The 27,786-nt window shown below is 41.3% G+C and overlaps 1 protein-coding gene across 1 annotated transcript in view; it reads left to right on the plus strand.

Moving 5' to 3' along the window:
• Positions 1 to 9,048, plus strand: part of UNKL (unk like zinc finger) — a 453,251-nt gene extending 444,203 nt beyond the window's left edge. Inside the window, exon 14 of the mRNA XM_069209876.1 lies at positions 4,807 to 9,048. Coding sequence (XP_069065977.1) covers positions 4,807 to 4,962 — 156 coding nt within the window. The 3' untranslated portion in view covers positions 4,963 to 9,048. The remainder of the gene's footprint in view (positions 1 to 4,806) is intronic.
• The last annotated feature ends 18,738 nt before the right edge of the window (positions 9,049 to 27,786 follow it).

Below are 27,786 nucleotides of genomic sequence, written 5' to 3' on the forward strand. Positions count from 1 at the left end.
AGACTGCACCGTCTGGATCCAAAGAGAGCGTTGAGCTTCTTTATCGATAGAACAAAGGATTTCAGGCTGGAGGATCAGCTGTTTATTGGATACGTGGGCAAGAGGAGAGGAAAGGCAGTCCACAAGAGAACACTATCCAGGTGGGTTGTTCTTTGCATTAAAATATGTTACTCTTTGGCAAAGAAGGATCCTCCTGAGGGCATTAGAGCTCATTCCACCAGAGCTAAGTCGGCCACTTCGGCCTTAGCCAGAGGTGTTCCTGTGGTCGACATCTGCAAGGCCGCAACTTGGTCGTCCCTTCACACTTTTGCAAAACATTACTGTTTAGATTCTGAGGTTAGAAGGGACGGCCATTTTGCACGGTCAGTGCTGCAGGATTTCTTGGTTTGACCATTTAGGCACCCACCGCCGGGCGTGGTACTGCTTTGGGACTCTATTCATGAGGTGAGGAATCCACAGGTAGTTGTATCCATCAGAAGAACGAGTTACTTACCTTCGGTAACAACTTTTCTGGTGGATACATTAGCTACCTGTGGATTCCTCACGGTCCCACCCGCCTCCCCGTTGCCTTTATGGTCTTGCCAAGTAATCCTTGAGTGCGCTCCTCTTGATCTTTGAGGGTGCAATAGATGTATATATATAATATATTTATATATATATATAGGTATATGTGTATATATCTTTATGTATATACTTGGTGTGTGTATATATTTTTAAAAGAAAGAGTTTTATATATATATATATATATATATATGTACATAAAAAAGATTTACAGTTATTCATACAATGTGGTGTATTTTTACAATATAATGGATGTTGCTTTGTTCTTTCATTGCATTGCCTGGTTGTTCTCATGCACGTAAAAAATGATTGGTACTGACGTCCGCACGTCGTTGAGGACCTCTTATTGCCTGTATGACGTCAGACGGCGTCGCGTGCGAGACAGTGACGTCCTCGTCGACGTGCAGAGACTAGTAAGAAGATTTCCGTAGAATGCTGGCGCCATGGGAGTATTCATGAGGTGAGGAATCATGAGGTGAGGAATCCACAGGTAGCTAATGTATCCACCAGAAAAGTCGTTACCGAAGGTAAGTAACTCGTTCTTCTGGGTTACTCTTCCAAGTTGACCAGGACAATGCAGGTCACCAGGAGGAGGAGGAAGTAGAAACTGACCTTCCCATCTTAGATAGGTAGACTTAGGCTACACTGAGGAGGGTCAGGAAGAATCTGGGGAACACCACAGCCCTGTTAGGAGCATTGCAGGCAGTGAGAAGGGGGAAGAGTCATTCCAGTGGGCCCACCTTTACTCCTAGAAGGATGGTTCAGAGAGTCCCCAGAAAGAGGAATAGATCCTCCTCTGTCTGTACCCATGTCTTCTCAGTGTCTGAGGGGACCCACTGCTCCAACTCGGGGGAAGATGCCTTAGATAGGGAACTTAGGAAACTGAGATTGGAGCAGACCAAGCTGAGGCTGCAAGAGCAACAGCTAGCCCTAGATTGGGAGGCCTCAGCAATGGAGAGGGAGAGACAGGATTTGGGGTTAATGCCCCATGGTGGCAGCAGTCTTAGCTCTAAGGACTCCTATGATTCTAGGAACCTGGGCATGATAGACCCACCTTACAAGGTGGGAATTGATATTCATAAATGGTTCCCTTTTCAGAGGGCCTGTAAAGTACAGAGGGTTCCTCAAAGCAGTGTTCTGCAATTTTGTGGCTCTACTTCTCTGACAAAGGCAGAGACAAACTCCTCACTGTCGGAGAGAAAGAAGCTGATGATTATACATCACTCAAAAATGCAGTCAAATGGTTTTGGCCTAATCACTGAACAATATAGGATCAGGACCAAAAAGGAGTCCCCCAGGATTGGATCGATTTAGTGGACTGCTCTGTTAAAGCTCTTGAAGGCTGGTTGCATGGGAGCAAAGCGAGTGACTCCCAAGGCTTATACAATTTGATTGTGAGAGAGCACATTTTGAATAACTGTATTTCTGTTAGCTGCATCAATACCTGGTGGACTCATATCTGACCTCTCCCCAAGAAGTGGGAAAGAAGGCAGACAAATGGGCCCACACCAGGGTTAGTAGGAAAGGATGCATGTAAGCATCAGGACAAAGGTGGGGACAAAGACAAGCCAAAGGAGTCTTCATCAGGCCCATAAAACTCTTCTAGGGGTGCGACTAAACCCTCTTCCAACAAGAAACCTTGGTGCTACATCTGTAGGCAACCAGGACACAGGGCAGGTGACAGCACTTGTCCTAAAAGTAGCAAACCTGCTACTGCTACTACTACTGCTACTACTACTACCACCACCACTAGTACCCCTAGCACTAGCAACATTAGTGGTAGCAGTAGTCAGCCCAAAATTGGCATAATACATGCTGCAGTCCAGGGGAGATCCTTGGTTTACCAATATCCTGTACCAATATACCATATATTAGGTACCACATGGGTGTACCAGTATGTCAATTGTGGGGTGTAAAAGTTACTTTGTTACCAAAGTTAGAGGAGAGAGCAGAGACACTGGGGTCCTGGTCAGCAGGATCCCAGTGTACTACAGTCTAAACACACTGACACCAGGCAAAAAGTGGGGGTAACTATGCTAGAAAGATTCTACTTCTCTACACAGATGTCACCATTTCTGCAGCCATGGACAAACCTGATGGTCCAGAGGCTGCAGTTGCCACTGCATAGTGTAATTGCACCTAGCCGATTCTTGCCTGAGTGTCCCAATAGTAGCATGACGTCTTAGCCCTTGCAATTTGTAGCCCGGTGCCCAGATTCAGCCGATAATAGGCTTTTATTACATAAATCCTATGTTTGAATCTATTTCCTGTCAGTTAATCAGCTTTGTTTTCTAGGTCACATTTCCCCTTTTTATTAACTTTTTGTGGCTTTTTTGCGTGGTGTGTCCTGCAAACCGGAGTGTGCTTCATCATCCATTGGCATCTTAAGTGCCCTAAGACACTACTTCACTCACTATCTGATTGTGGATATTTTTGCCCTGTATTTGGAAATGCATCCTTGAAAGGTATTTTCGTAGAAGCTATATTCCTTTCTTCTAGAGGGGACACACAATTGACTTCAGTACTGTCCTCCTCCCCAATGTGGTTTGCATCAGGTCTTCGATTAAGATCACACTTTTCTTCAACAAAGGCCAATAATGGCCTATTTCTTGCTTCCCAAAGTATTGCTTTTTTTTTTAATGCAGGTCGGTTTTACCAGAGTATTCCTATGGAGAACTGAGTTGCCATTCTTTCTCTGACCTGCTCTGTATACTCTCTCCATGCCTAGTGAGTTTCATTTTTTAGGTTACAGAATATGGTAGCTGAACCTATTAACATAAACTGGAGCCTTCTGTTACATTCCTAACCTGGATGGTGTCTTGCTATGCCTGTACTGCAGGTCTTTTGACTTTAGGTGAAGATCATCAACTTGGGCTTCTAAGTTTTTGAATCTGCCCTCTGAATGTTTTGCCCTTGTTGGCTATTTGAGTATGCCCTGGGCCACTTTTTGAACTTCACATACCCCAAAACTCAGTTGGACCACATCATTCTTCAACCAGCATAACACTGCAGAAAACATTTTGTTTTATTTCTGCCATTTCTTTTTAAAGATTTGACAGTGTGTGCCTGTTGAACCTTGTTCCGGTCCCACAATTCATCTATCCATGTGAAAGATATTTCAGAGACGTTTAACCTCCTTCACACCATCTCTTCTGTTCTGCTCTTGTCAAAGTCACAATACCACTTGGTTATCAGTTTCTCCATGGTTTCTGTTACCATTTATTATGCTGCAGTCTAGTTATGGTGCGATCTTTCTTGACTTCATGGGCTGCCACAACAGGCCCCTGCCTGCCTTTGTTCATTGAAAGATCAGGGAAACAATTCCCTACACTGCTGCTGAGCTCACTGTGCTGCCCACAAGAAGAGCCCCCACATAGCATTTTTGATCCCACTACTGGTGTAACTCATGGATGGGAGGCCATTCACTCACTGGCTCTTCTATTCTGTGCACTGGGCCTACCTCTGCATGACAGACTCGGACATCTGTGGATGGTATCTCTGAGATGACATCCTCTCTTCTCCTGTGGCTTCCCTCTCCCAACCATAATCAGATTACACCTCACTTTCCATATGCTGCAATCTTGGGATATGAATCTTCAGATGTGTGACCCTCAGGAAGCGCAAGGCCCAGTCACAGTTTCAATATTGGGCAGAACCATTGCACTTCATGTCTTCGGGGTCTTACAGGTGCTCTTCGGGCTCACCACATCTGCCTTTTGTTCTCAGTCTCAACTGTTCGGTGACATATACAGCGTCCCACATCCCAAAGCGCTGTAAACCTTCAGCTGGTCTTGGCGCAGCAACAGTTGTGGTCTACAGCAGGTGCTGCAATAGGCCACATTAACTTGTCAACAGCCACCTACCCCTCCGTCAACTCATTGGCACCTAAAGCTTCCGGTTTCCTAATTGCAAACTCAGAATTGGTTTCCCACACCTCTAGGATAATCAGTTGCCATGATAGAAGTCGCAGCCAAAACATTTGTTTTTTGTTCCTTTTTAACTGCTGAGCTGTGCAAACATAGAAAGTTGTTTTGTGGGCTTTCTTAAAGAACTAAAATGTATGATGCCTTTAGAACTAAAAACTGTTAATATTATGAAATTGATGAAATGGTGTTGCTTGAATTATCTTGTCAATCTTGCATACTTTTAAACATTGATTTTTGTTTTTCGTGTTTTAATGCTGCAAAGTATCCTAATGGAAAGCTACATTATGTTTTTTAACCTATTACATTCTGTTCATTCCAGGTGGTTTTTCAGCTTCATTCAAAGAAATGCGCTGTCTGCCAGGAACATGATCATAGTATAGTCTTGCAGCCATGTCAGCATTATGTGCTCTGTAAAAACTGTGCACCTAGCAAACCGGAATGCCCTTTCTGCAAGGAAAAGCTAAACAACTGGTGACAAATGTACATGGGTAATTTTATTCTACAGTCATCCTTGGAGCAACAATGATATCATGTAAAAACAAAAAAAGGAGCATAGCATTTACATATTTACTAAGAAAGAAATGATTGTTGAAGTTAAATGATTCCTAATTAGGGATGGAATGAATTGCATTTTGCATCTTATACCATTTTAGTAGGATTTTCTATTTCTATCAAATATGCATTTCTCATGTTTTACTATTTCAACTTGTTAATTGCAAAATATGCCTTCAAAGATCATTTAAAACTAGAAGGCAGTGTGAATTCATTCTTTTAAACTTTAACCTGGTCAGGATGACTTGTCATACTCTTTAGATTATAAATTGAGAATGGACTCTGAAGACATATTTTACAATAATATTGGAACTATTTTGGAAACAGTTCAACACTATTGTCTGCTAGGTTATTTAAAGAAGTTTAATTCTTGTAAAAGCACTTTGTTAACTAGTTTTTTTTTTAAAGATTATTATAAATTGCTTTAAGCTGCTTTTAGGAATTTTTAAAATAGTGATTATATGAAGCTTTTCATGTGTACTGTGAACTTAAAGTATTTCACGTCAATTTATTACAGTTAAGTAATAGTAATTATATTGTTAGATTTCATACTCTGAAATTAGTACCTATTAAATGAACTTGTATCTCTGAAAGAGAAACATGCATAGGTTTTTTTTTTTTTATTAAATGCAAACTAATAGTATTTATAAGAATAACCTATTGAGAAGGCAGTTTTGGAATACATATATGCTAAAACATTCAGAGAAACCGTTTTCATTCTGTGAAAGAAAACAATGTTCTTTAATGTGTGTGCTCTCTTTCATGAAGTTGGGATTTTGTACTTGTCAGAAGGACTATGTTTGTAGTATCCCTAGAGTAGAAATATAATGCATTTTGTAGAACCTAGGAGATCAAAACAAAATATCGCCTGGCTAATTTAGCCAAATGCTTATACCTTGAACCAATTTATCTTTACAATGCTGTAATCTAAACTATTATAATTTCATATAGACACCTCGTGGTGCAATTTTTATTAAAAAAAAAAAGGTGAATGTTTGATAATGGAAATGAACATCCTTGCTACCCACATTTGTACATGGTCATTGGCTTCAACTGACAACAAATCCGCATAATTTATTTTCAGCGGTTCATTAAAAAAGAATGAAGACCTGTTTTAATATGGTAATGAACCTGGCACTCCGAATTGATTTAGACATATAAATGGGGCAATGGTGCTTTAAAGTATTCTCTGGGTATTAATTACCAACCCTATCTTTATCCATTCATTTTTCTATTACGTATTAGGAGTATGCAAATTCAAGTAAAACAATACTGTATGTTAACACTGTATCTTGTTACATTTTATACAATTATACATTTAACAGTGCTTTGTGAAAAGAAGTCACCACCTTTTTCTCTTTTTTTGTCCAGTATGAGTGACACAAGAATACTTTACATTGAAATGACCTATTACTGTGTTGCATAATGTTTAAATTGATATGATTACATTTAGGGGAAGAAGTTCATTTATACTGGTAGCAAAAAATATTGCTTTTATTTTTTGGTACACTTTGACATTAAAATCGAATTTAGTGCTAAATTTCTGTTTGCCTTCAACGTAAGCTGGAGGCTTAACTGAGGTGAAAGCTGTCTGAACAATACATAGTACACATCTCTTGTTTCTTTTGTCAGCCAGAGCAATATATTCTCACCAGTGCTCCCAGGGCAGAGAATTGTATTATTTAATGGCTGCAAAGCAAGCTGGATGCTTAGCATGAAGATAGAGAGATATAAACATGCTATTCTTTGCTTTCAATATAAGTGAACTTCTACTTTTGTGTAGTCTTTGCCAAAGACTTTTAATGGATATTAATGGAATTTCTGGCTACAACGTGCACAGTCACATGGTAGGAAATTTGAGTGACCAAATTAGAAAAGTAGTTTAGGGTGGATATTTAATTTGTAAATAATGTTGTTAAGATGTGTTTTTACAAGAGTTTATGTCTGTGTAAAATATGAAACCAAGTCTGCAGTTCAGATTCTACAAAGATAGCATCTATACTTTGCACCTAACAGTGCACATGTTCTTACCATGATCATTTCAACAAAAGTGGCCTACATTTAAAAGTGTCCATATGCATTCATTCTGGATTTGTTAAACACTTAAGCCATCATTATGAGTGGCCAGAAACTTGATTCATTATTACTTTATCCTCTCCCCCTGGATTTACCACAGTAATCCCAGGCTAAGGGGTGCAATCATAAGTATTTCATGTTTTTAACAGTATTTCTGTGCAGACGTTTGCACGTCTGGGGTACTTTACCTGGAGGCTTTGCCTGCCTCCAACAGCTGAAATCTCTGGGTGAAGTAAACCTGACTTGCAGTTTTACGGCAAAAGATTAAATTCTGTAAGTGTTGGTAATCATTGTCATTGCCCCATTGGACTTCCCGAGATACTCTTAATGAGAGCCCTAGAAAGCATTCATTTGGTATTTTAATGCGGTATATAAGGTCTTTAATTGATTTTACATAATTATGTTCATAAATGGTTTCTTCATTCAGTTGTAGGGTTGTACATTTCTTTTAGATCAAAACAATGCAGTGTTTTCTGTATATCAACAACTACTAAAGAAATAGTAAGTCTTAAGTTCTCCTCAGTTGGAAAGAAACGTTTAACGCAGTTCTTGCTTGGCCCGCATGGACTTACCATCTCATTTGTGTTGGCACACAATTCACTATTAAGAGAATTGAACATGAAAATATGTACCACATTTCTTACACCTATTTTCATTTTTTTCTCTTGCAGTAAAGTTTGGGTGATGACTAGTATTGAATTGAGAGTGTGCATTGTATAGCTCATTACCCCACTCTGTCCCCATTTTGGGCAAAGGTTTACCACCCTCCCCATGCACATCTGCAGATGTTACCCACATATTTGTAACGTATCAGGATTCCGCACTTCCGTTTGATTCTTCCCCATATCTATCTCACCCTTATTACCCCACTTCTCAACACATTGTCATTATATCATACTCTCTTGAGACAGCTGAACAATTGAATCTTCTTTTTAAATAAAAAATAATTCAGGTGACACCTTTGAGTGGACAGGCGTCTTAATAAACAACCAGTCTCAATTTGTTTTCTTAGGGTTAAACATGGAGCTAGAAGTTAACTTCTTTAAAATGTGACCCTGCTCAGAAATGTTATTTGACTTACAGCGCTACTTATTAGTGTTGCCATAAACATTTAAAGTTTAATGTTTTAAAAGGGAAATGTGAAACATCGCCAGCAGCATTCAAACTGTGCTGCAGGGCTTCAGTCAAATAGTTGCAGGAGAACCCCATCCCATTCACAGTTCTATTTTTAAAGTAAGAGGTACTCTTCGACGTTCTTTGTTTTTGATATCTGCTTAAACAAAATAGGTTGCGCTTCACAGTATAAACATTTTGTTGTAAGGATGTATTTGTAGATAGCAATACACAAGTACCAAGTACTGGTCTTTGCACTTAAATTATTTGATTTAAAGGATTACATGTGTTAGTGCTCACGATGTAACATATCGTAGCCCATTTTTTATTTTAGTAATTGCATTCATGAAATGTAAAATATAAACCAAAGGAGTGCACTCATGACATAGAGTAGTTTGCCAACATACTAATCTCTTAATTTGTTGGAGCATTTTGAATAATATTATTTAGTCAACAGACAGTCTAGCCTTTTGAAATCTCCTCCATTTAGTATAGGAAACTCTAAACGAAGCCAGTTGTTCTTTTTAAGAAAACATTATTTTCCATTTCTGTATTTCCTGTATTTTCACTACTGGAATGCATTAACATGGTACCTTGGTGGCAAGAGTAACTTTTTTCCATCGTCTACGTAGGCATGTTTCATGCAGCTTCAGTTTTACCAAACATAATGCACTATTTTATCTATTCTACGTTTGTGTGTAACACATTCCTTCTCTGTGCCTTATGCTTTCGTGCCACAATTTTAGGGAGTTTTTTAATTGGGTGTTTGTTTTCTTAAATCTGTTTCTGATCGTTACTTTTTATCAGGATATCATTCAGTAAAAAAAGAAAATTAAATTAATGTGCATTTAAAAAGATGCATGTACTGTAAATTATTCCAACTGCTGTCATTCTTCCACGTGAATCATGACATGGATTCCTGCCTGTAGTATCAAATATCTTTCACAAAATTAATACCATGAATGTATTGCAAGATTCCTCGTATGCTTCAAATGTAAGAGGAAAAAAATTACATTTTAGAGTGCTCTTTCCGCACTAATTTATAGCCTTATCCCCCAAAGGCTGATTTGTGCTTAAGGCTTCCCAAGTTAGATGGGAGAGCCTTTAGTTTTTTCCTAAGATGTGGTACTGAGCTAGGTTAGATGGGAGAGTCTTTAGTTTTCTCCTGAGATTTGGTACTGAGCTTGCAGACTCGGTGGCAGATCCTATACTGTTCAGTTTGTGGACTTCTGTGGACCATGAGTGGGTGTGTCAATTTACCCAGTAACTTATAATTTGATTTCTCAAGGTTGTAACGGGTGAAATTCAGGCAATATGACATCTGATTGGAGGCACGGGGTTCCCCATAAGAAAAATCCTTATTTCTGACACTATAGCCATTAAGAGATTACAGACAAACACCAGCATTAATGCTGGCGTGATCAGTCTCATCCACAGCTACATACAAGAGCCTTTATTTAATCAAAGGAAGGGATCCTAAGCTCTCAATCTCCAACAAATATTATTAATTCTAACCACAGATGATGATTAGTTATAGGTGGCAACGGTGAGCTAAAATGTCTAGCATTGTTTAGAAATGCAGTACATGAATAGGGGCATGATAATAGTATGTGGGATAGACATGATGATATATTTGGCAGTAGAAATGTACAATATAGTTTTCCGTTACAGTGGCGGTATTGAAGAACTGGTGTGACTTAAAGTAATTCCAAACTTTTCTTTCAGAGGAAATAGAGATATCCTATTATTGGCACAAATTACTGTGATTTACAGAAGTCTTCAGCCTATGGGAAACCCAAAATTAACATCTGCAAATGTACAGTTTCTCTTGGGTCAACTGTCTCTAGGAGCCAATTTGCCTCAGAACTGGGAAGCAAACTCTCTTCTGTATGTAGTAATGAGAGAGAGGAAGGATTGCAAACATACTATAATCTTAATGACGAGCATGGGTTCTCTGGCAGTCTACAACTAACCAGATGTCTGGTTTACACCCAATCAAGACTCCAGTGTATCAGGTTTTCCCAGTTTGGTGGAAAGGATAATTAATCACTATGGCAGAAGTCTTCAGTTTTTTATCCAGACTCTAGAGCATGAAGCAAAATATGTTTTCAGTTGAGCAATTGGATTTTATCTGGGAAGATAAAAGGCCATTGAAATTATAAAGGTACCAATGAAATGTTTTCTCATTCGGTGTTCAGTGTTGCTTGCATCTGACTTAGATGTAACTAAGTAATGGGATATTTTTGCGCAATCTTAGTTATTGAAAGTGATTTATTCAGCTTGGCTTTGCTTTTATGTAATTTAACTTGTCCCTAGAAGGAAACAACAGTTCATAGAACAAATATCCACTTTGGTCTAAGTAGTTTACTATTTACTAGTTTCCTATTCTAACTGGGTCTTCTCCATAGCCTTATACCCCCATACTGGAAAGACACTGTCAGCTGGATGGCTGCAGAGGGGCATTGCTTATTACCATGCGTGGAACAAAAATGTATCAGTCACTAGGAAAACCATGAACAATTACTTGCTTCTCTATTAGTAACTGCAAAACGTTTATGTCTGAATGTGATAATTGAATTTTGTCATTTGCAGAGCAGCATAGCAGTAGCCATTACTTTCGTTGGACATATTGCTCCTGTGAAATGAAGGCTGCCACACAGGATTTTATGTACTGGACACTAATATCTACTTCATGGATTCTTGACATTTCGGCTGATGGCTAGTTCTTGGTGTAGTTTTGAGCATTTTTCTAGCTCACTATGTTCTTGTTTCCATAGTCCTGGCTTCCCTATTGGGAATTGTTTCGCAATTAATTTATGATGCTTGAATCGTCACAGTTGATTGTTGGTGATGAATATTCATTGCTGAAAATTTGCACTGTGCGTGCGAGTCTCATCTGCGAACCTCCAGTTTTACTAGATCTGTGCTTTGCTTGCTACCGTCACTTTTGTATTCCTTTTATATGAGTTGTTTTTAGATTTTTTAAAAAGACTCTTCTAGTCGGAGGCAAGGTTAGTTTGGGCCAATTTTGCCATCCCTTTTCAGTTTAAATGGAATTAGAAATAAAATATGTTTTTTTTATTTTATTTAATTATTAATTACTGACTATTCTAATTTGTATATTTGTTTTCTAATAACTCTTTACATATTTTAATAAGAATTCCAACCTTGTTAAAAAGTCCTAGTGTCTTGTTTCTAATTCCCTAAGCCAGGGACTCTCACAGGTTCCTTAACTAAGTACTTTATTAGGGTGCGATTCACATAGACCTTTGTGCATGAATCCGAAACTGGAAGAAAAATTGACAGAAAACCAGTGTTGTATGCATCGACATCACGTATGAATGTGGATACTTTGGAAAGTATGCAGGTTTATCCTCATGAATTAATATCTCTTAGAAGAGTAAAGTGCATTCTCTGTGGTCTGTAAAGAATGTACAGTTGAATGAGGTAGGCTTAATTCATGCAGGAAGCGTGGGATTGGTCTTTGTTTCCCTGTTTCCCAGGCGTTGTGCAAAAAAAGCAGGCTTTATTTGGAAAATATTTTCCTTGTGAAGAAACGGGACTGTTCAGATTAAGCAGTTTATCTATTCTTGACGAGGAGACTGTGCAGGAGTTAAACGCCTATGAAAATCGCATTAATTAGGAAATGTACGCAAATAGCAGGCTCATTTTATGTTAACCAAAAATGATTCGGGTACACACTTCTAGGTCTTTGCTTACTCTGCCTGAGAATTAGTCTGCTTTGTGAATTGGGCCCGTACCTCCTGATCTTTGTTGATCATGCATCATTACATTTATGCCCTAAAAGAGGGAGTTTTGAACCAAAGTTCTTAAACATATGTGCTGTATGAGGGCAAGTTAAAATATTTTGCAAGCATATTTCTGGACAAAGAAAGTTGTATTTAGGGAAATCGTGTAGAGGTTGAAGTTTTTTGATAATGGGAGATGGGTGACCTCCTTTTCACATTTTTATTTAAGGTGTTGGGCAGCACTCGTTTGGTGATACCCACAGATTAATTAGCATGGTAGAGGAGCATCTCATTACTGTTATCAAGAGCCATAGTAAATTCAAAAAATTGCCTGAAAATAAATTGCTGTATGAAGTTCAAAAGTAAAGAGAATGTCTCAGCTGTACTACATTCTCATCCAGACAGCTAAACATTTACCTTCAAAGCAGGACTGGCCCTACTATGAGGTGACTTTAGGCAACAGCCTTAGGCTGACCCCAAATAAAATACACTGATAAAATGAAACTTTTATGACCTTTTGTATGTTACAGCGAATGCCTCAGCAGAAGAATGCTATTTTACTTGTAGAGCTGACATTCCTTGCAACGTTTCCGTTGGCATGTTAATTACTGCACATTGATGGGCGCAAAACAGGGCAAAGCTTGCCTGTGATTGACATTTCTCAGAGTTGTCTGGAAGCATTGAACTTTAAAAGTATGACGTTCTCATTGAAAATTCCAATCCACAGCTTTTTCGTCTTCATAGTCCTTGGAAAAAATTGCTCAGGAGTGCAGAGTGCTGTGTGGATGATGTAAGCACATTTCATTTAGAGAGGGTTTTTTTTTTTTTTTACTTAATCAGCTGACATCAGTATAGTTTGGTGACTTGGAACAGTAAAGATATTCTGGAGCAGGACTCGGTACTCCACAAATATACTGACATAGAGCACAGCAAAACAAGATTGGAACGTCATCATTTAGTTTAAGTGAACATTTCCAAAAGGCCCTTTGTGCAAACATTTTCACAGAGATCTGGTACATTAATATCACCCGCAGCTTCCTCCAGAAACAAAATAACGGGTCTACCATCTTTTAAGTGTCTACCATACTGGTCGAAAGTAAAAATATGTGCCCTTTCTGGAAATTAAAGTAAGATCTGCAACCTTTACCTTTCCCTTATTCACAGAAAAAGCAAGGAATGTATTCTAAATGTCTCTAAGGATGCATGAATATAACACACACTCAAAAAATTAAACCTCACCTATTTCACTTAGCCAATTACGGGTCAGTATGTTTCAGAAAATGCATGCCCAGTCCTTTCCAAAACAATAAACTTATGTTGTTGGTCCTGGATGTATCTTGTCAAATTTAATCACTGTTTTGTTGAATACTTCTTTGTAGATAAATCATATTAAAAGTAACTTTGAATCTGGTTAGTTACAATTTTGAACTGTCCACAGTGTGGGTTGTTAATAATTTGTAAACGCTTTTTCATAGAGGCGTAGTTTCTTTGCTGTTCCTAATCCATCTGTGGCATTTGACTGTAGGGACTCTATGAACAAACTGTCACATGCTTCAAGCATTTTAAGATATGTGTTCATAAGAATCTTTAACTGTGACTTTTAGTTCACTTCATAAATAATTCCAGAGGTATATTATAGAATCCCTGTTGGAGATATACTAACAAATCCAGATGGGACTTGCAGTAGATCAGTTTGTACCCTTTTTTAATTCTTCAAAACGTTCGCTGGAACTTGAACAAAATCATGGTAATTGAGGCCTAAAGGGAATTGTTAGTTTCAAAACAAATCCATCAGTCTATAGGTATGGTGTGCTCAACTAAACGTCATTGTATCAGTGAAACACTGCACACCTTAAATGTAAAATCCAACACAATACTGCCTGAAAGGCTGGAGAGTAATGTTTATAGTGTTTCAAAATTAATTTCAGATCGACTTGGACATTATTTATGTATTTGTAGTAAATGGGGTGGTAGTTTTCATAGTGCCTAACCTGTAGCAATTCTGCACTTTGCAAAAAGCCAAGACATTATGATTGAAACATTTTTAATCAACAGTCTTTTAAATGTATGCTTTTTTAATCAACTTTTTTGTGCTAGGATATTTAATCTTTGTTATTGCATAAGCAAGAGGTTTCAATGCAACTGGGATCTGATCAAATCAATTTCATGCTTGTGAGGTGCAGGAAATCTGTTGTTACTCATACCCCATCACTATTTGCCTCCAAAATGTGAGTTCTTCATTTGACTTTTGTTTTTGGGTGTAGTTTTGAGTGTTAGATTTTGGTGTTTTCAGTGACAGGTTGCGGAGGTAGTCACCTGTGGGACTTTTGTACTGGTTACCTTAACTGTACCTGTTGCTACTAAGAGTAGGCTACTGAGGAAGTAGTAGTCATGCAATTTTATTTTATATTGCGCAGAATTAAAGAGAATGAAAGGCGCAATGTCGTCAAATTTGCAGCAAAATGCACAATCAGAAAAAAATCTAATTAGTCAATTTGGAAAACAATATCAAAATTATCCTAAGAATGCAGTACATTTACTGTACTGTTTGTTTGCATTAGTGCCTTGGCACATTTCAATATTGATTGAACAGCTTTAGCATTGAATCGCTGAGGCTAGGGTTATCCAATTAGTATGCTGAAAGGGCTCAGTTGCATGACAACATGAGCAATTGCACCTTTCATCTAGTTCAGTGCTGCACCGGTTATCTTAAAGGCAACCGGGTAGGTTTCACTGTGAAAATGCTCTTAACCTTAATGGTGCGTTTTTAACTGCTTGTAGCTTCTCAAATATGAATACTTAGCATAAACGTTTAACGGGTTGGTATCTGTGACAAGTAGCATGTCTTAAGCCCTGAGCACTATGCAAATAATACATTCAGTCTGAAATAAAAATGTAATTGAAACTTTTTTCACAGGCTCTCCTAAAATAAGCTTTTCTTGTTGTATAGTATTTGCTCCCATCAGTTGGAATGCACAATGATTCAGAGGCTGAGCAGCTCAGAAGCAACTAGCAGCTATTCACTTAACATCTCCAACATGTGTATTTTGGGTCTAGGACCTCAGAGTAGTGTTATATTGTTATTAAACAGTTATATATCCTCAGCAAGTTGTATTGACCTTCAATCAGAACGAACTTCAAAAGAGTTTTATTATGGACGTTTAGCAAAAATACAAAAGCATCTCTAACTTGTAATATAATGAAGGTCTATCAGGATCACCCTGCCATATAGATTTAGGAATATCACATCATTTTGTTTACACTCAATGAAGAATGGTTTTCAGGTGATCTCTGGGCAATTGGAAGTCAGTACTCAATGCTTAATATCTGTAGAAGACAGAATAGGTATACTAATTTTAAATTGTTTAAACTAAATGTTTAGTCACTTATTAGGGCAATGGTAACGACATAATCTTTTTGTTTCTCAACTTTATATTGAAAGCACCAACTGCAATGAATTGCGTTGGTGCTTACCTTCCTATCACCATGAGGTGTTCTGAACCTTTCTTTTGGTTAAATGTGCTAGGTTTTTCATAATGATAATATATTAGGAACTGTAAGCTTCACTTTCATAAAATAGTAGGTTCAAACAGAAGAGAATCATCCTGGGTGTAACGTCCTGAATCAGGAATTTCATACCCCTGCTAAAGTGCTCCGTAGATTTGTGCTGTGAAAGCTGGGACATGTGTACATACATTTATATGAACATACATATGTTTCTGTAAGGGTCTATTTTCTTTTTGCTGTACCCCCATTATCATTCAGTCTGGACATTTTGTATGACTGTTCCCTGCAGGCACATTGGATCCATACAAAAAGAAATTTCCAGTGTTAGATGTTTTATGCTATCTCCAGTCCTACCTTTTTTCCCGTAATGGCATACAAGTGCTCTAGGTAAGGCAGCTGCATACATGGAATAGTCCTGGTCACCTTTGTAGCAGATTTTGTCTAGCCCTAGAAAATACATTCATCATCTATACTCTGGTGCTTTGAATGCTGAATGACAGCAGGAAAACTGCCACACAATCACTTAAGGCTGATATTACAAATGCAGATATCTGCAAAATTGTTTGAGCTCTTGTAGTTAGTACTCATTTTTGTCTTGAGTTGAGTATACTTGACAGGCTATGGTAGAAATCTTAAATCAGAACTTAACTAACAGCATTGGGCTTTATTAGCAAAGAAAGATCATTCAGTACAATATATAAAATAGGAGTTTGCGAACTAATTATTCTTAACATGTCTGGTTTTTTTGTGTGTAATGTTGAATAGGGTTCAATAATGCAAATTTGTTTTTAAAATAAAGTGAATTCAAATGATAGTTGTTGATTATCATATTGAAACATGTATTTATTTTACATAAGTTAGGAATAGGCTCAGTGGATTACTACACCTGACCATCGCTCTTTCCTGCACAGATACTTCAACGTTCTCATTGTGGGAACAGACCTACTGTTCCAAGGTATAATACTGAATACATGTGGTGAATCCATTCTTGGAGAATGTTACAAATGTAATATAGAGAGCACAATTTCACATCCTGTAATAGAGAGGGGCCAATATTTGTGAGTCCACGCATTTATTTTAATGCATCTTTGGACCCTGGTGCTCTGGTAAATGACACTATGGAAATCTACTTAACTGGCAGCAAAAATCTAGATTATCTTTTGAAAATTGCATTCCCGTCGTTTACACTTTCAGTGGCAAGCACTCCTTGTTAAATTTGTCTCTCTTTCACATATATAATGTTTGGCACTTATCTTGAACATCACAAATTGCGATGTTCCTACCTTGTTTGGTTAAAGTAGTTACTGCATGTAATTACGGACACCTCGTAAAAAGCCTAAACAACTTTAAGGAAGCCTTTTGTAGCGTAGCTTCCTTGGGAATTAAATAGTCAAAGTAATATTAAATAGATCATTATACCCACAGAAACCAGGTGTGGGCAATTGTTCAGTTTTTTCACATTGCGTTGCAGTAAACACCAGCTCATGCCATCCAGTACAAACTTGAAATTTAGCATTAAACTATATTTTACTCTGAGTGTGTATCAGTTGTTATTCATTACTTGAATACTCCTGCTTCTTTTTTATGAGGTTACCCCAATTACAGTCTTCTTGTTTCTTCATTCAGTTACCTTTTTATTTTCTTTATCTTCTGAGAAACTATCTTTTCTACAATATACCTTTCTATTTCTGAACTCCCGGCACAACCAGATCAAATGATGTCACAATGCAAATCTGCTCCTCTACTCAACATCACCCAATACCCCCACCTCGTAATGAGTCCAACCTCTCCTTATACTCCAACTCTGTCTGTGGTGTTCAGGTTTCATGCATCCTGTTACCCCTTCAGCTCAAACACCAACAACAGAGACTGTGGAAAGGAGCCTGGCACTGCAGTTCAGAAAGTATTTTCACTCTGATTTGATCAATCCTGGTCTTTGTTTTCTTTGTTTTTTACTCGGCCTTAAAAACAATCTATTTTGTTTTTAATTCAACTGATTAAATCACTCATGATGTATAATTCAAGATTATTTATTTTTTTCAGTTTTAACCCGATTACTTACCTATCAGACCTGTGGATTAGCCATTTGGGTTTCACAGAATTAATTTTACATTTTTTTCAGCAAAGAGAATGACTACAGTTGTCATAGGTTGTATTTTGTGTTACTGTTTACAGTTTGGAATGTAAACTATTTAAGATATGGTGTGTGGTCTGTTTAATGCTAAATAGGTCAGTTTGCAAGAAAAAGTAATACTTAAGCCACATATATTGTATTTGTTTTCAGACTATTTTTCTAAAACCCTGGGTCTTATACTGGATCTATTGAAATGATGGCTGAAAATTAAGGATTTGTTATATGAGATTGCTGGTTTCAAAAGCTCATGTCAGGCATATGTCATGCTGTAGCACTGCGCTCATACAAGCATGTCATGTGGGTATTGGGCATGACATTTAAATAAAGAAAATCTACAGAAAATATCTGGTTTCTAAAATTACTTTGTAAGTAAAGGTATGAAGTGCACCAGAGAAACATACTTGCCTGGAGTACTCAAATCGTTCAAATATCCCACAGGCTCTTCATGTTTATTTGCTATGTGACCATAGGAATAATGCAGGAACAATCATGGCCAAAAAGTATCACCGTAAAATGTTTTTAACCAAAAAGCTTTTTTTCTTTTATATGAACCCATAATTTTCTGGGAATCCTATAATGGTGGTGCGATCTGTTCTTAACCATAGTGGCATCCTGATAACATACTAATCTTACCTACCTGGTAAACGCATCAACTGATTAGAATCATTACCCAGTTGGTTACTTGTATACTGGAATCCATGTCCATTTAGATTGAAAATCATTAATGCCTTATCACTATTTTTGCATATTTCAGAACAATAGTATTATGTAAGACAGTGGTATTAAGTCAAGATGAATTGTTCTGGGCAGTAACTGTTGACCTTGAAGTTTAGCAACCCACTTTCAGAGTGTTTCTGCTCTCTTCTAGAAGGTGAACATATTTGTGCCCTTTATGGGTCTACATGTAGCTTTTTGCCATAAGTAGAAATGATTTCTCTCATCATAGGAGGTACCGACATAATTCTCAGTGAAGACGAGCAGATTACATAGTTCAAAACTAAGGGCCTGATTCTAACTTTGGAGGACGGTGTTAAACCGTCCCAAAAGTGGCGGATATACCACCTACCGTATTACGAGTTCCATAGGATATAATGGACTCGTAATACGGTAGGTGGTATATCCGCCACTTTTGGGACGGTTTAACACCGTCCTCCAAAGTTAGAATCAGGCCCTAAGTCTTTCACCTATGGTATTTTGATTAATTTTAATGAGAAATCTGGATGTTTACATTGATCATGCCTAGACGTCTCCTGGTAAGCGTGTTTGTGGTGACTTGTTTAGATGCAGAAGGCACATGTACATCTGGTTACTTGAAAATGATGCATCACATTTAACTGACCTTTGTTTTAAATATTGCACTTAGCGTATATGCTAGTATAGTAAAATTTAGGTGAATTATACTGTATGCTTCAATAAGGGAAATGATAATCAAAAAATACAAAGGGTGTCTAATATTTGTATAGAAAAAAGCACTGAAGTCAAATTATACTTTTTATTTCTGAGAACATGTGAACTTGTGTACACTATTGTTTAGTCTGGTTGTGTTCTGTGACTGACTGAAGACAAATTGACCAAATAATTTTCACATCAGTGTTTTACATGGCTCATATTAAATATTTTTCATGTGATTGCCATTAGGTTCTAATATACAATTGTGTTAGCCTGAGAAATAATATTATATTTACCATTTCAGGGCTGATACAGCTAAAAGCTGTAAATAATTAAATATTGGTTGGTTTTTATTGTGGATCGCGGCAGCATATTATTAATCTGTCAACATTTCTGTAATTTTGGAAAATAATAAAACATATCATTTATCTATTGCCATTAAGAAATAGCATTTATCCTATTTAGTGTTTAAATACTTGGAATAATCTTATTATTGTCACAGTATACTTGTGTAATTAGTCAGCATAAGACTTTAATTGAATATTATGGAATTTTCACATGTATTAATTTATGAAAGCGGTTAATATGGTTCTGAGTGCTTAGAAAGGAATGGTGTTTGGAATGGAATCCTAAATACAAAGTGTATTATTTATGATGTATAATGAGTTACTTGTAGTGAAATGTTTAAAATTGTTAACACTTGTTAAAACATTTTTACAATATAGCATTTATGCAATGGTTTACAGAATTCATGGAATTATTTTTAATATCAACATTGAAATTAAACTAATTTTTGATCTTTATTTTGTCTCTTGGCTTTTGTGCATGTTTATATTATGAAGTGTGTAAAATAAAAAAATGTCAAATAAAATGTGCAAAGACTATACTATTCCTCATTAACAAGAAGAATTGATATTCAAAGTTCCCTTCCTTGTTTGCTTGCTTGTTCTCACTGTCCCTTTAATGTGCCCTCTTCCCCTCTGCTGCACCATTGTTCAGCAATAGCCATACACGTATCCCAATATATTTTGAATACTGTTCTTAATTTACTTTTCATATGGACACTACTGACCTCAGATTCCCCTTCTCATGAATATTCCTCCAGGTGTCTGGGGTGTGGCTCTGCACCAACGTTGTTCTGCTCAAGGGGTGACAAACTGGGCCGCATATAAACTCTACCAAGGCGCGCTGACTTCAGTTCCTATCTTACCCTGCCTTCCGACATGGGAAAATAACTTACTCTTTTCCTCTTTCAGGAGTAATTTTCTCCTAAATTCCCTTTTACCAGTGTTTAAGAGACAAAGGCCCTCATTATAACATTGGTGGTAAAAACCGCCTACCGCTGGTGCGACGGCCGCCAAAAGACTATTGCCGCGGCTACCATCCGTCTGCCAGATTATGACCACAGCCGGATTTCCACCAGAAGGATGGCAGAAATCTGGCTGTGGCCAGGCTGGCGGATGGCGGTAAGGTGGCGCTGCTGCCAGCAGTAGCACCATGCCAGTAGACTGCCGCCAGACGTATTATAACAATAATACGGCCTGGCGGTTTTCTGCTGGCGGACGCTGCTGCTGGCAGCAGTGCCCTGTCCCGGCTCCTGCCAGAGGACCCCCTGATGTCAGGTAAGTCGGGTGTTCCTACAGGGGAGGGGGTGTTGTGTGTGTGTTTGGGGGTGTGTGTATGTCTGTGTATGCGGGTGAGTGTTGTGTGTGTGTGTGCATGTATGGATGTGTGAGTGTGTTTATGCGTGTATGTATGTAAGTGTGTGTGGGTGTGAATGGATGTGTGCATGCGTGGATGTATGTTGGAATGGGTGTGTGTGTATGAAGGGAGGGGTGTGTATGGGGGGGGTCTGTAGTGGAAGGCAGGTGGGGGGAACCATGGGACGGGGCGGGAAAGAACACTATCAGTGACAGGGAAGGATTCCCTGTCACTGATAGTGCCTACCGCCATGGTTTTCGTGGCGGTAAGGAAGCCACAAAAACCATGGCGGTAGGCAGGGTCATAATCCCGCAGGCAGACAAGTGACGGCCGCCTGGCTGGAGAGTGAAGTCTCTAGCCCGGCAGTCGTTACCGCCGTGGCGGTCGGTGTGGTACATTGGCTGTTGGGCTAACATTTGTGGTTTGGCTTTAGCCAAACCACCAATGTCATAAAATGGAGGAAAGTACCGCCAGCCTGTTGGCAGTACTTTCCTCCATATTAACGCTGACCGTTGGGGTCATAATGACCCCCAAAATGTCAACAGAGTTTGGACATTGCTTGAACCATCACAAACAAATGTCTTTGACTGATCGCCTTTAGGAGGCCTGTGGTGCCATGACCCCTGGGCCTGAGACAACTGCGCTCAGATGAACTAGATGGCCATAAGGGACAGTGGTATTAACCCCTACATCGCCAAATATTGAAAGGCTCCACACTGTGACTGACTGATATTGAAAGGAAAGTCCCTTTCTCAAACACCTGATAAAGCAATTACGAGTTTGGTAGCAATGCAACCCGGATTTCTGGGGCTGTCTGCAGCGTGGGTGAAAATAGAGGTCTTTAGGGAAGCCAAGCTGCGCACATTTGGCATTCTTCCTGTCCCCTATGGTGCATCTTAGGGCCCTAAGAATCCACAGAGACCTCTTGGTGGATTTCCTCTCCGTGCCGTCTGTGCCTCTTAAACCTGCATCGGGTTCTGCACCAGCTTTGATGCTGACTTCGGGTCCGGCACCACTCCCTGCACTGGTTGCTTTTTCATTTAGGTCAGAAGAGGAGCAGTTACCTATTGTGATCTCCAACTCTGAGCCGCCTTTTGTTCAACTCCGACCGATCCCATTGGGGTGCAGCCTATAACCAATCCTTAAATCTCTGATACCTTGCCTTTACCATGCAGCGGAGCTCATGCCTCACATTGTAATTGAATCAGTTTCTGAAAAGAATGGTTACAAAGATGGGAATGAGCTCTCCCCTCAATGTAATGAAGACTGTTGGTATGCTGAACTGCAGGATGCCAGTGGCCTGAACACTTCCACAGACACTGAACTTGTCTCTTTCCCTAGTCCTGCCACTGAGGAGAGTGCCTGTTTTGCTATGGCCATGAGGCAGGTTGCATAGGTCCACAGGTGTTACCTGCAGTGCATAGTGGGCCAGGAGTATTTCCAGTAAGCTTCTAGCAGCCTGGCGCTCGTCTCCCCACCGCTGCGGGGCTCGGTCGAGAGGAAGGGCCCAAGACTGCTCACGGACCCCACAGTCTTCATCGTCCAGTTCAAAATCTTCGGGCGCTTGGGTAAGCATAAGAAGAAGTCGAAGAAGAGTAAACGTTCTTCGACTTCACCCCGTCGGTCGGACAACACAATGCGGGAAAAGGAGCGTTGTTGCTCTAGGGGTCTGTCCTTGGAGCCTACTTCTGTCGGCCCTGCACCTCCCTTAGTTTCTGGGAGCTGGTGCCACCCCTGCCCAACTCAGTGAGTTCTATGATATAATTTTTGGGCGGTCCAACCCTGTTGGTGCGCCTTTGTGCCTTACATGGTCAGGAAGGGCCCCTTGGGTTCCATGCCAGCGGCTTTGGCCCCAGCTTCGGGGGGCACCCAGAGATCTGTTTCCAGATCCGCAACAGCATCTGTCGTGCCACTGCGACCTTCCCTGACGCTGGTGCAGACGTCGACGCCGGCCAGGCCCAAGGTCTGCATCGACCCCCTACTTGTGACCAATCTCAAATGGAGCCAGACCGACATCGCTCTGCGCCGATTCCGTCTTCCATAGGGACATTGTTTCCTCTGTCGGATCCTGACCCTTAGTCTTATGGGTATGGTGTAAGTATGGAGGGGTCGCTGGACCCTCTGGAATACCAGCGTGATGACCCCATGGACTGGGCTGAGGACCAGGGTGAAGTCAGTGGTCTAGGCACTTTTCATGATGCAGGCATGCTTTCTCCACCTACTGTGGCTGTGGAGGCGGGAGCGTTGTATTCAATGGTGGTGAGGAGAGCGGCCGAGGTACAGGGCCTCAAGCTGCCTTCTATGGCCGTCAGGACCAACCTCCTGATTAAGGTGCTTTGGTCTGGGTCTTTTTCTTCAAAACGCCTGTTGCCCTTTAATGAGGCCCTCACTGATGTTCTGCTTGGGACCTGGTCCAAACCCTATGAAGGGGTTCCTGTTAACAGACAATTGCCCGCCACCATAGGTCTGTGCCAAATGAGCCAGCTTTCCTGACCCAGCATCCCAGCACTGAGAGCTTGCTTATCCAGGCCTCTACCTCCCTTGGTGCATTCCCTTCCGCACCCCCAGATAGGGAATCCAAAAGACTGGATCAGATTGGGAAGAAAATGTTCTCTTCCTCCAGTCTGGCTTTGCGGTCTGTGAACATCGCATGCCGTTTGGCCCGTTACACTCATACTTTATGGGACATGGTTGAGCAGGTGCTGCCACAGGTCCCGGAGGAGGCCTGGGCCACTCTGCAGCTGTTGCTGATGGGAGGGACGCAGCCAAGTTCACAATACGTTGTGGACTGGATACGACCGACTCACTGGGGTAGATTAGTTGCATCAACGGTGGCCTTGAGGCGCCACATTTGAGGACATGTGGCTTTTCGGGGGATGTCCAAGCTGCACTTATGGACATGCCCTTTGATGGCACCTGTCTCTTCAGAGACAAAGCACCCTTAGCGCTAGAGTGCTTTAAGGAGTCATGAGCTACGGCTCGGTCCTTGCCCCTTCGGTCTGCTTTTCACCCCTTTTATGGTTACAGAAGGGGCATCCAACCACATCCCTTTCCCTCCACCCACCATGCCACGCATGAGTCCCAGCCTCTGCGTGGAAGCGGACATGGGATCCAACGTCCTCGTAGATCAGGGGGCTGGCAGTCGGCCCAGTCTACCATCCCTTCCACTGCAGCCTCCAAACCTTCCAAGTCTGATGCTTTCACACCAAGGGCCAGTCGGAGGCAGGATTCACCATCACCTGCCCCCCCTGTGAGAATCCATCACGTTAGACAGGTGGGTTTTGCAAATAGTCCGAAGGGGCTACTTCCTCCTCTTCAAGACTATCCCTCCATCCCTGCCACCATCCTATGAAAGGATAACGGAGGATCACCGGGCACTTCTCTGCGAGGATGTTCCGGCTGGCTTGGCCAAAGGAGCCATAGAGAGGGTCCCTGTGCCGGAAGTAGGTGGTGGTTGTTATTCCCGCTACTTTTTGCCAAAGAAGGACAAAGGCCTACGCCTTATCCTACACCTCCGGTCCCTCAGTCTCTTCCTCCAAAAGGAGAAGTTCAAAATGCTTACTCTGGCTCAGGTCCTATCTGCCCTGGACCATGAGACTGGATTGTAGCCGTTGGACTTGCAGGATGCATATTTCTATATTCCTGTCCTGTCTGCCCACAGACTTTACTTGCGGCTCACTGTAAGCCACAAGCATTTTCAATTTACTGTGCTCCCTTTTGGCCTTATCAGCGCTCCTCGGGTGTTCACCAAAGTGATGGCGGTGGTCGCAGCTTATCTGCGCAGGTTAGGGGTTTGTCTTCCCCTATATCGATGACTGACTGTTGAAGCCGGGCTCGCCCCAGGCTGTTGTCTCCCACCTCCAGACTACAGTGGACCTCCTGCATTAACTGGGGTTAACTATCGATGTGCCAAAGTCACACTTGACTCCCTCTTAGATGCTCCCTTTCATTGGAGCTGTTCTGGACACAGAGTAGTTTCAGGCCTATCCTTCCGAGTAGCGAGTCCAGGACAATCAGGCTATGATTCAGATGTTTTAGTCTCTATCCTGGATTTGAGTGGGAATGTCTCTGAGGCTGCTGGGCCTCATGGCCACCTGCATCCTGCTGGTGACATATGCCAGAAGGCATATGCAGGCTCTGCCATGGGACCTAAAATTCCAATAGGCGCAGCATCAGGGGAATCTCTCCGACATGGTCCAAATCTCGGAGGGAACTGCGCAAGATCTGGAGTTGTGGGTTTTGAACTGTGATTGGGTCAGAGGCAGACCCCTCTCCCTTCCCCAACCAGATCTCACCGTAGTGACAGATGCATCACTCGTGGGATGGGGCCGCCACATGGGAGAGGTGGCGATCAGCGGCGTCTGATCTCCAGCGGAGTCCCGGCTCCATATCAATCTTCTGGAGCTCAGGGCAGTCGGGCTAGCACTGAAAGCATTCCTTCTCTCTAAGGGTAAGTGGTGCAGGTGTACATGGACAACACCACAGCCATGTAGTACTGCAACAAGCAGGGTAGGGTGGGGTCTTGGAACCTTTGTCAGGAGGCTCTGCGAATCTGGGAATAGCTGGAAAATCAGGGCATAACCCTGGTGGTTCAATATCTGGTGGGGTCTCTGAATGCGAGAGAGGGCAAACTCAGCCATCAGGGCCTAGTTGATCATGAATGGCGCCTCCATCCAGAGGTGACGCAAGGTGTCTTTCAGCAGTGGGGCGAGCCTTGTTAGATCTATTCCCCTCTGCAGCGGACTCGCAATGTCAGGTGTTTTGCGCGTTTGAGTTTCCAAGGCAGCACTCGCTCAGCAACACTTTTTGTTGGGAGTGGAACTCAGGCCTCCTTACCACTATGACCTCTTCTACCCAGAGTTCTCAAGGCGATCAAGAACGACCGGGCCCAAGTAATTCTTGTGGCTCCGGACCGGGTAAGGAGAGTCTGGTATCCAGAGCTCTAAATCATGGCCGTCCATTCTCCAATCAGACCTGCTATTCATTAGGATCTTCTGTCGCAGCAGCAGGGGACGATTCTCCACCCAAACCTGTCCAGTCTCCAACTTCTTACGTGGAGATTGAGCGACTGCAGTTGACACCTTTTGACCTTCCACCTGAAGTCTGTAATGTTATCTTGGCTACCCGGCGTCCCTCCACCAAAACGGTATATGGCTGTCGCTGGAACAAATTTGTGGCATGGTGTACAGACAAGTCTTTTAACCTCTCTCTCTGCTCCTCTTTCTGAGGTCGCTTTGTTTGTTTGTTTGTTTGTTTGTTTTGCCCAGCAGGGCTCTGCTCTGGGCACCCTCAAGGGTTTCTGCCGTCTCAGCTTTTCTCAGATTGCCTGACCAATCCTCTTTGATTACATTTCCCATTGTTTGTAGATTTCCGAAGGGTTGTTACCAATATGTTTCCTCCTTCTCCTTTCATAATGCCCCAATGGGATTTGAACTTGGTTCTTACTTTCTTGATGTGTGATCCTTTTGAGCCACTTCACAACTGTCTACTTTACCTTCTTACCTTAAAGACAGCCTTTCTGGTTGCCATCACTTCTGCTTGCAGGGTGAGTGAGCTGCAGGCTCTTTGTTCGAAGCTACATTTTATTTCCATCCACCCTTACAAGGTGGTGCTTCATACCAGGGCTTCCTTTTTACCTTAAGTGGTCACACCCTTCCATGTAGGCCAATTCATTACCTTGCCTACTTTGTACACGTCCCCACATCCCTCTAAGGAAGAGGAGAGACTCCACTGTCTGGACCCAAAAAAGCATTGGCGTTCTACCTTGATCATGCGAAAGAGTTCTGGGTGGAAGATCAACTCTTTGTCGGTTATATGGGTGCAAAGAAAGGTTGGACAGTGCAGAACAGAGCCATCTCTATATGGTTGTTCTCTGTATTAAAAGTGCTACGAATTGGCTAAGAAGCAACCCCCAGAGGGTTTGAGGGCTCACTCCACCAAAGCAACAGTGGCCACCACTGCACTGGCACGCAGAGTTCCAGTTCTGGACATCTGCCAGGCAGCATCGTGGGCACCATTGCACACGTTCACCAAACACTAATGCCTGGACAGTCAGGCCCACAGGGACGGGTACTTTGTCTGTTCAGACCTGCATGACTTCCTAGTATGATCTTGGTTCGCAGACGCACCTCCAGGGATGGTATTGCTTGGGTATCTATTCTAAGGTAAGGAATCTGCAACTAGAAGTCTCTATCAGATTAACAAGTTACTTACCCTCGGTAAAGTATTTTCTGGTAGAGACATATGCTAGCTGCAGATTACTTACCGACCCACCTATCCTCCCCCTCCTGCGAACTGATTTCTATGGCCAGGGACTCCCTTTTAGGGCCCTAAATCTTGCGCACCAGAGTCAGTGTTCTTCATAGCACTGTGCTTGTGGCGTGGAAAGTTGTGAAAAACTGACGTCATGCGCCGGGGTGGTGCCTGTGTATGACCCACAACATCATATCCGGCGACCACGATGCCAACGACGGACACAGAGTCGACAAACGCTACCTCATGATGCGCAGGGGTATGCTCAAAGAAAAATCTCTAGATCCAGACTGACACCTGGGGGAAATTTTAAGGTAAGGAATCTGCAACTAGAATATGTCTCTACTAGATAATTTTGTTACTGAAGGTAAGTAACTTGTTTATTATGTAGATCTTTCACACTGTGTTTAATTAGTTACTCAAAGTCGAAAATTCTTGGATGTCAGTGTGAAATCCTGGGCCTGTTGTAGGTCGCAGTCATAATTGTGGTCATGAGCCTACACTAATGGAAAATCCACTTCACAATGAAAATCTTCTGGTAAGTCGAAGTCAAAGAATGCACAAGGGCATCATGATAAAGATCACTCTACCCAATGTCTCCTGTTCTGAACCACTCTCACTGAGTTCATGTCCAGAGTTTTCTAGGCCTTCGGTGACCTTCCATCATGGAGTGGCAATCGAAGAGGCCATTTTCAAATCTTTAGGCGATTCACATTCGCACTGTTGTCCCATCAGGCTTGACAGATCCACAGGGATTTCCAGTTGGACTTCTTCCTGTCCACCATCAAAGCCATCTGCTTCCTTGGGATCGGCTACTCGATCTGTA

The sequence above is a fragment of the Pleurodeles waltl genome, chromosome 10 (assembly GCF_031143425.1).
Source record: "Pleurodeles waltl isolate 20211129_DDA chromosome 10, aPleWal1.hap1.20221129, whole genome shotgun sequence".
NCBI lineage: Eukaryota > Metazoa > Chordata > Amphibia > Caudata > Salamandridae > Pleurodeles > Pleurodeles waltl.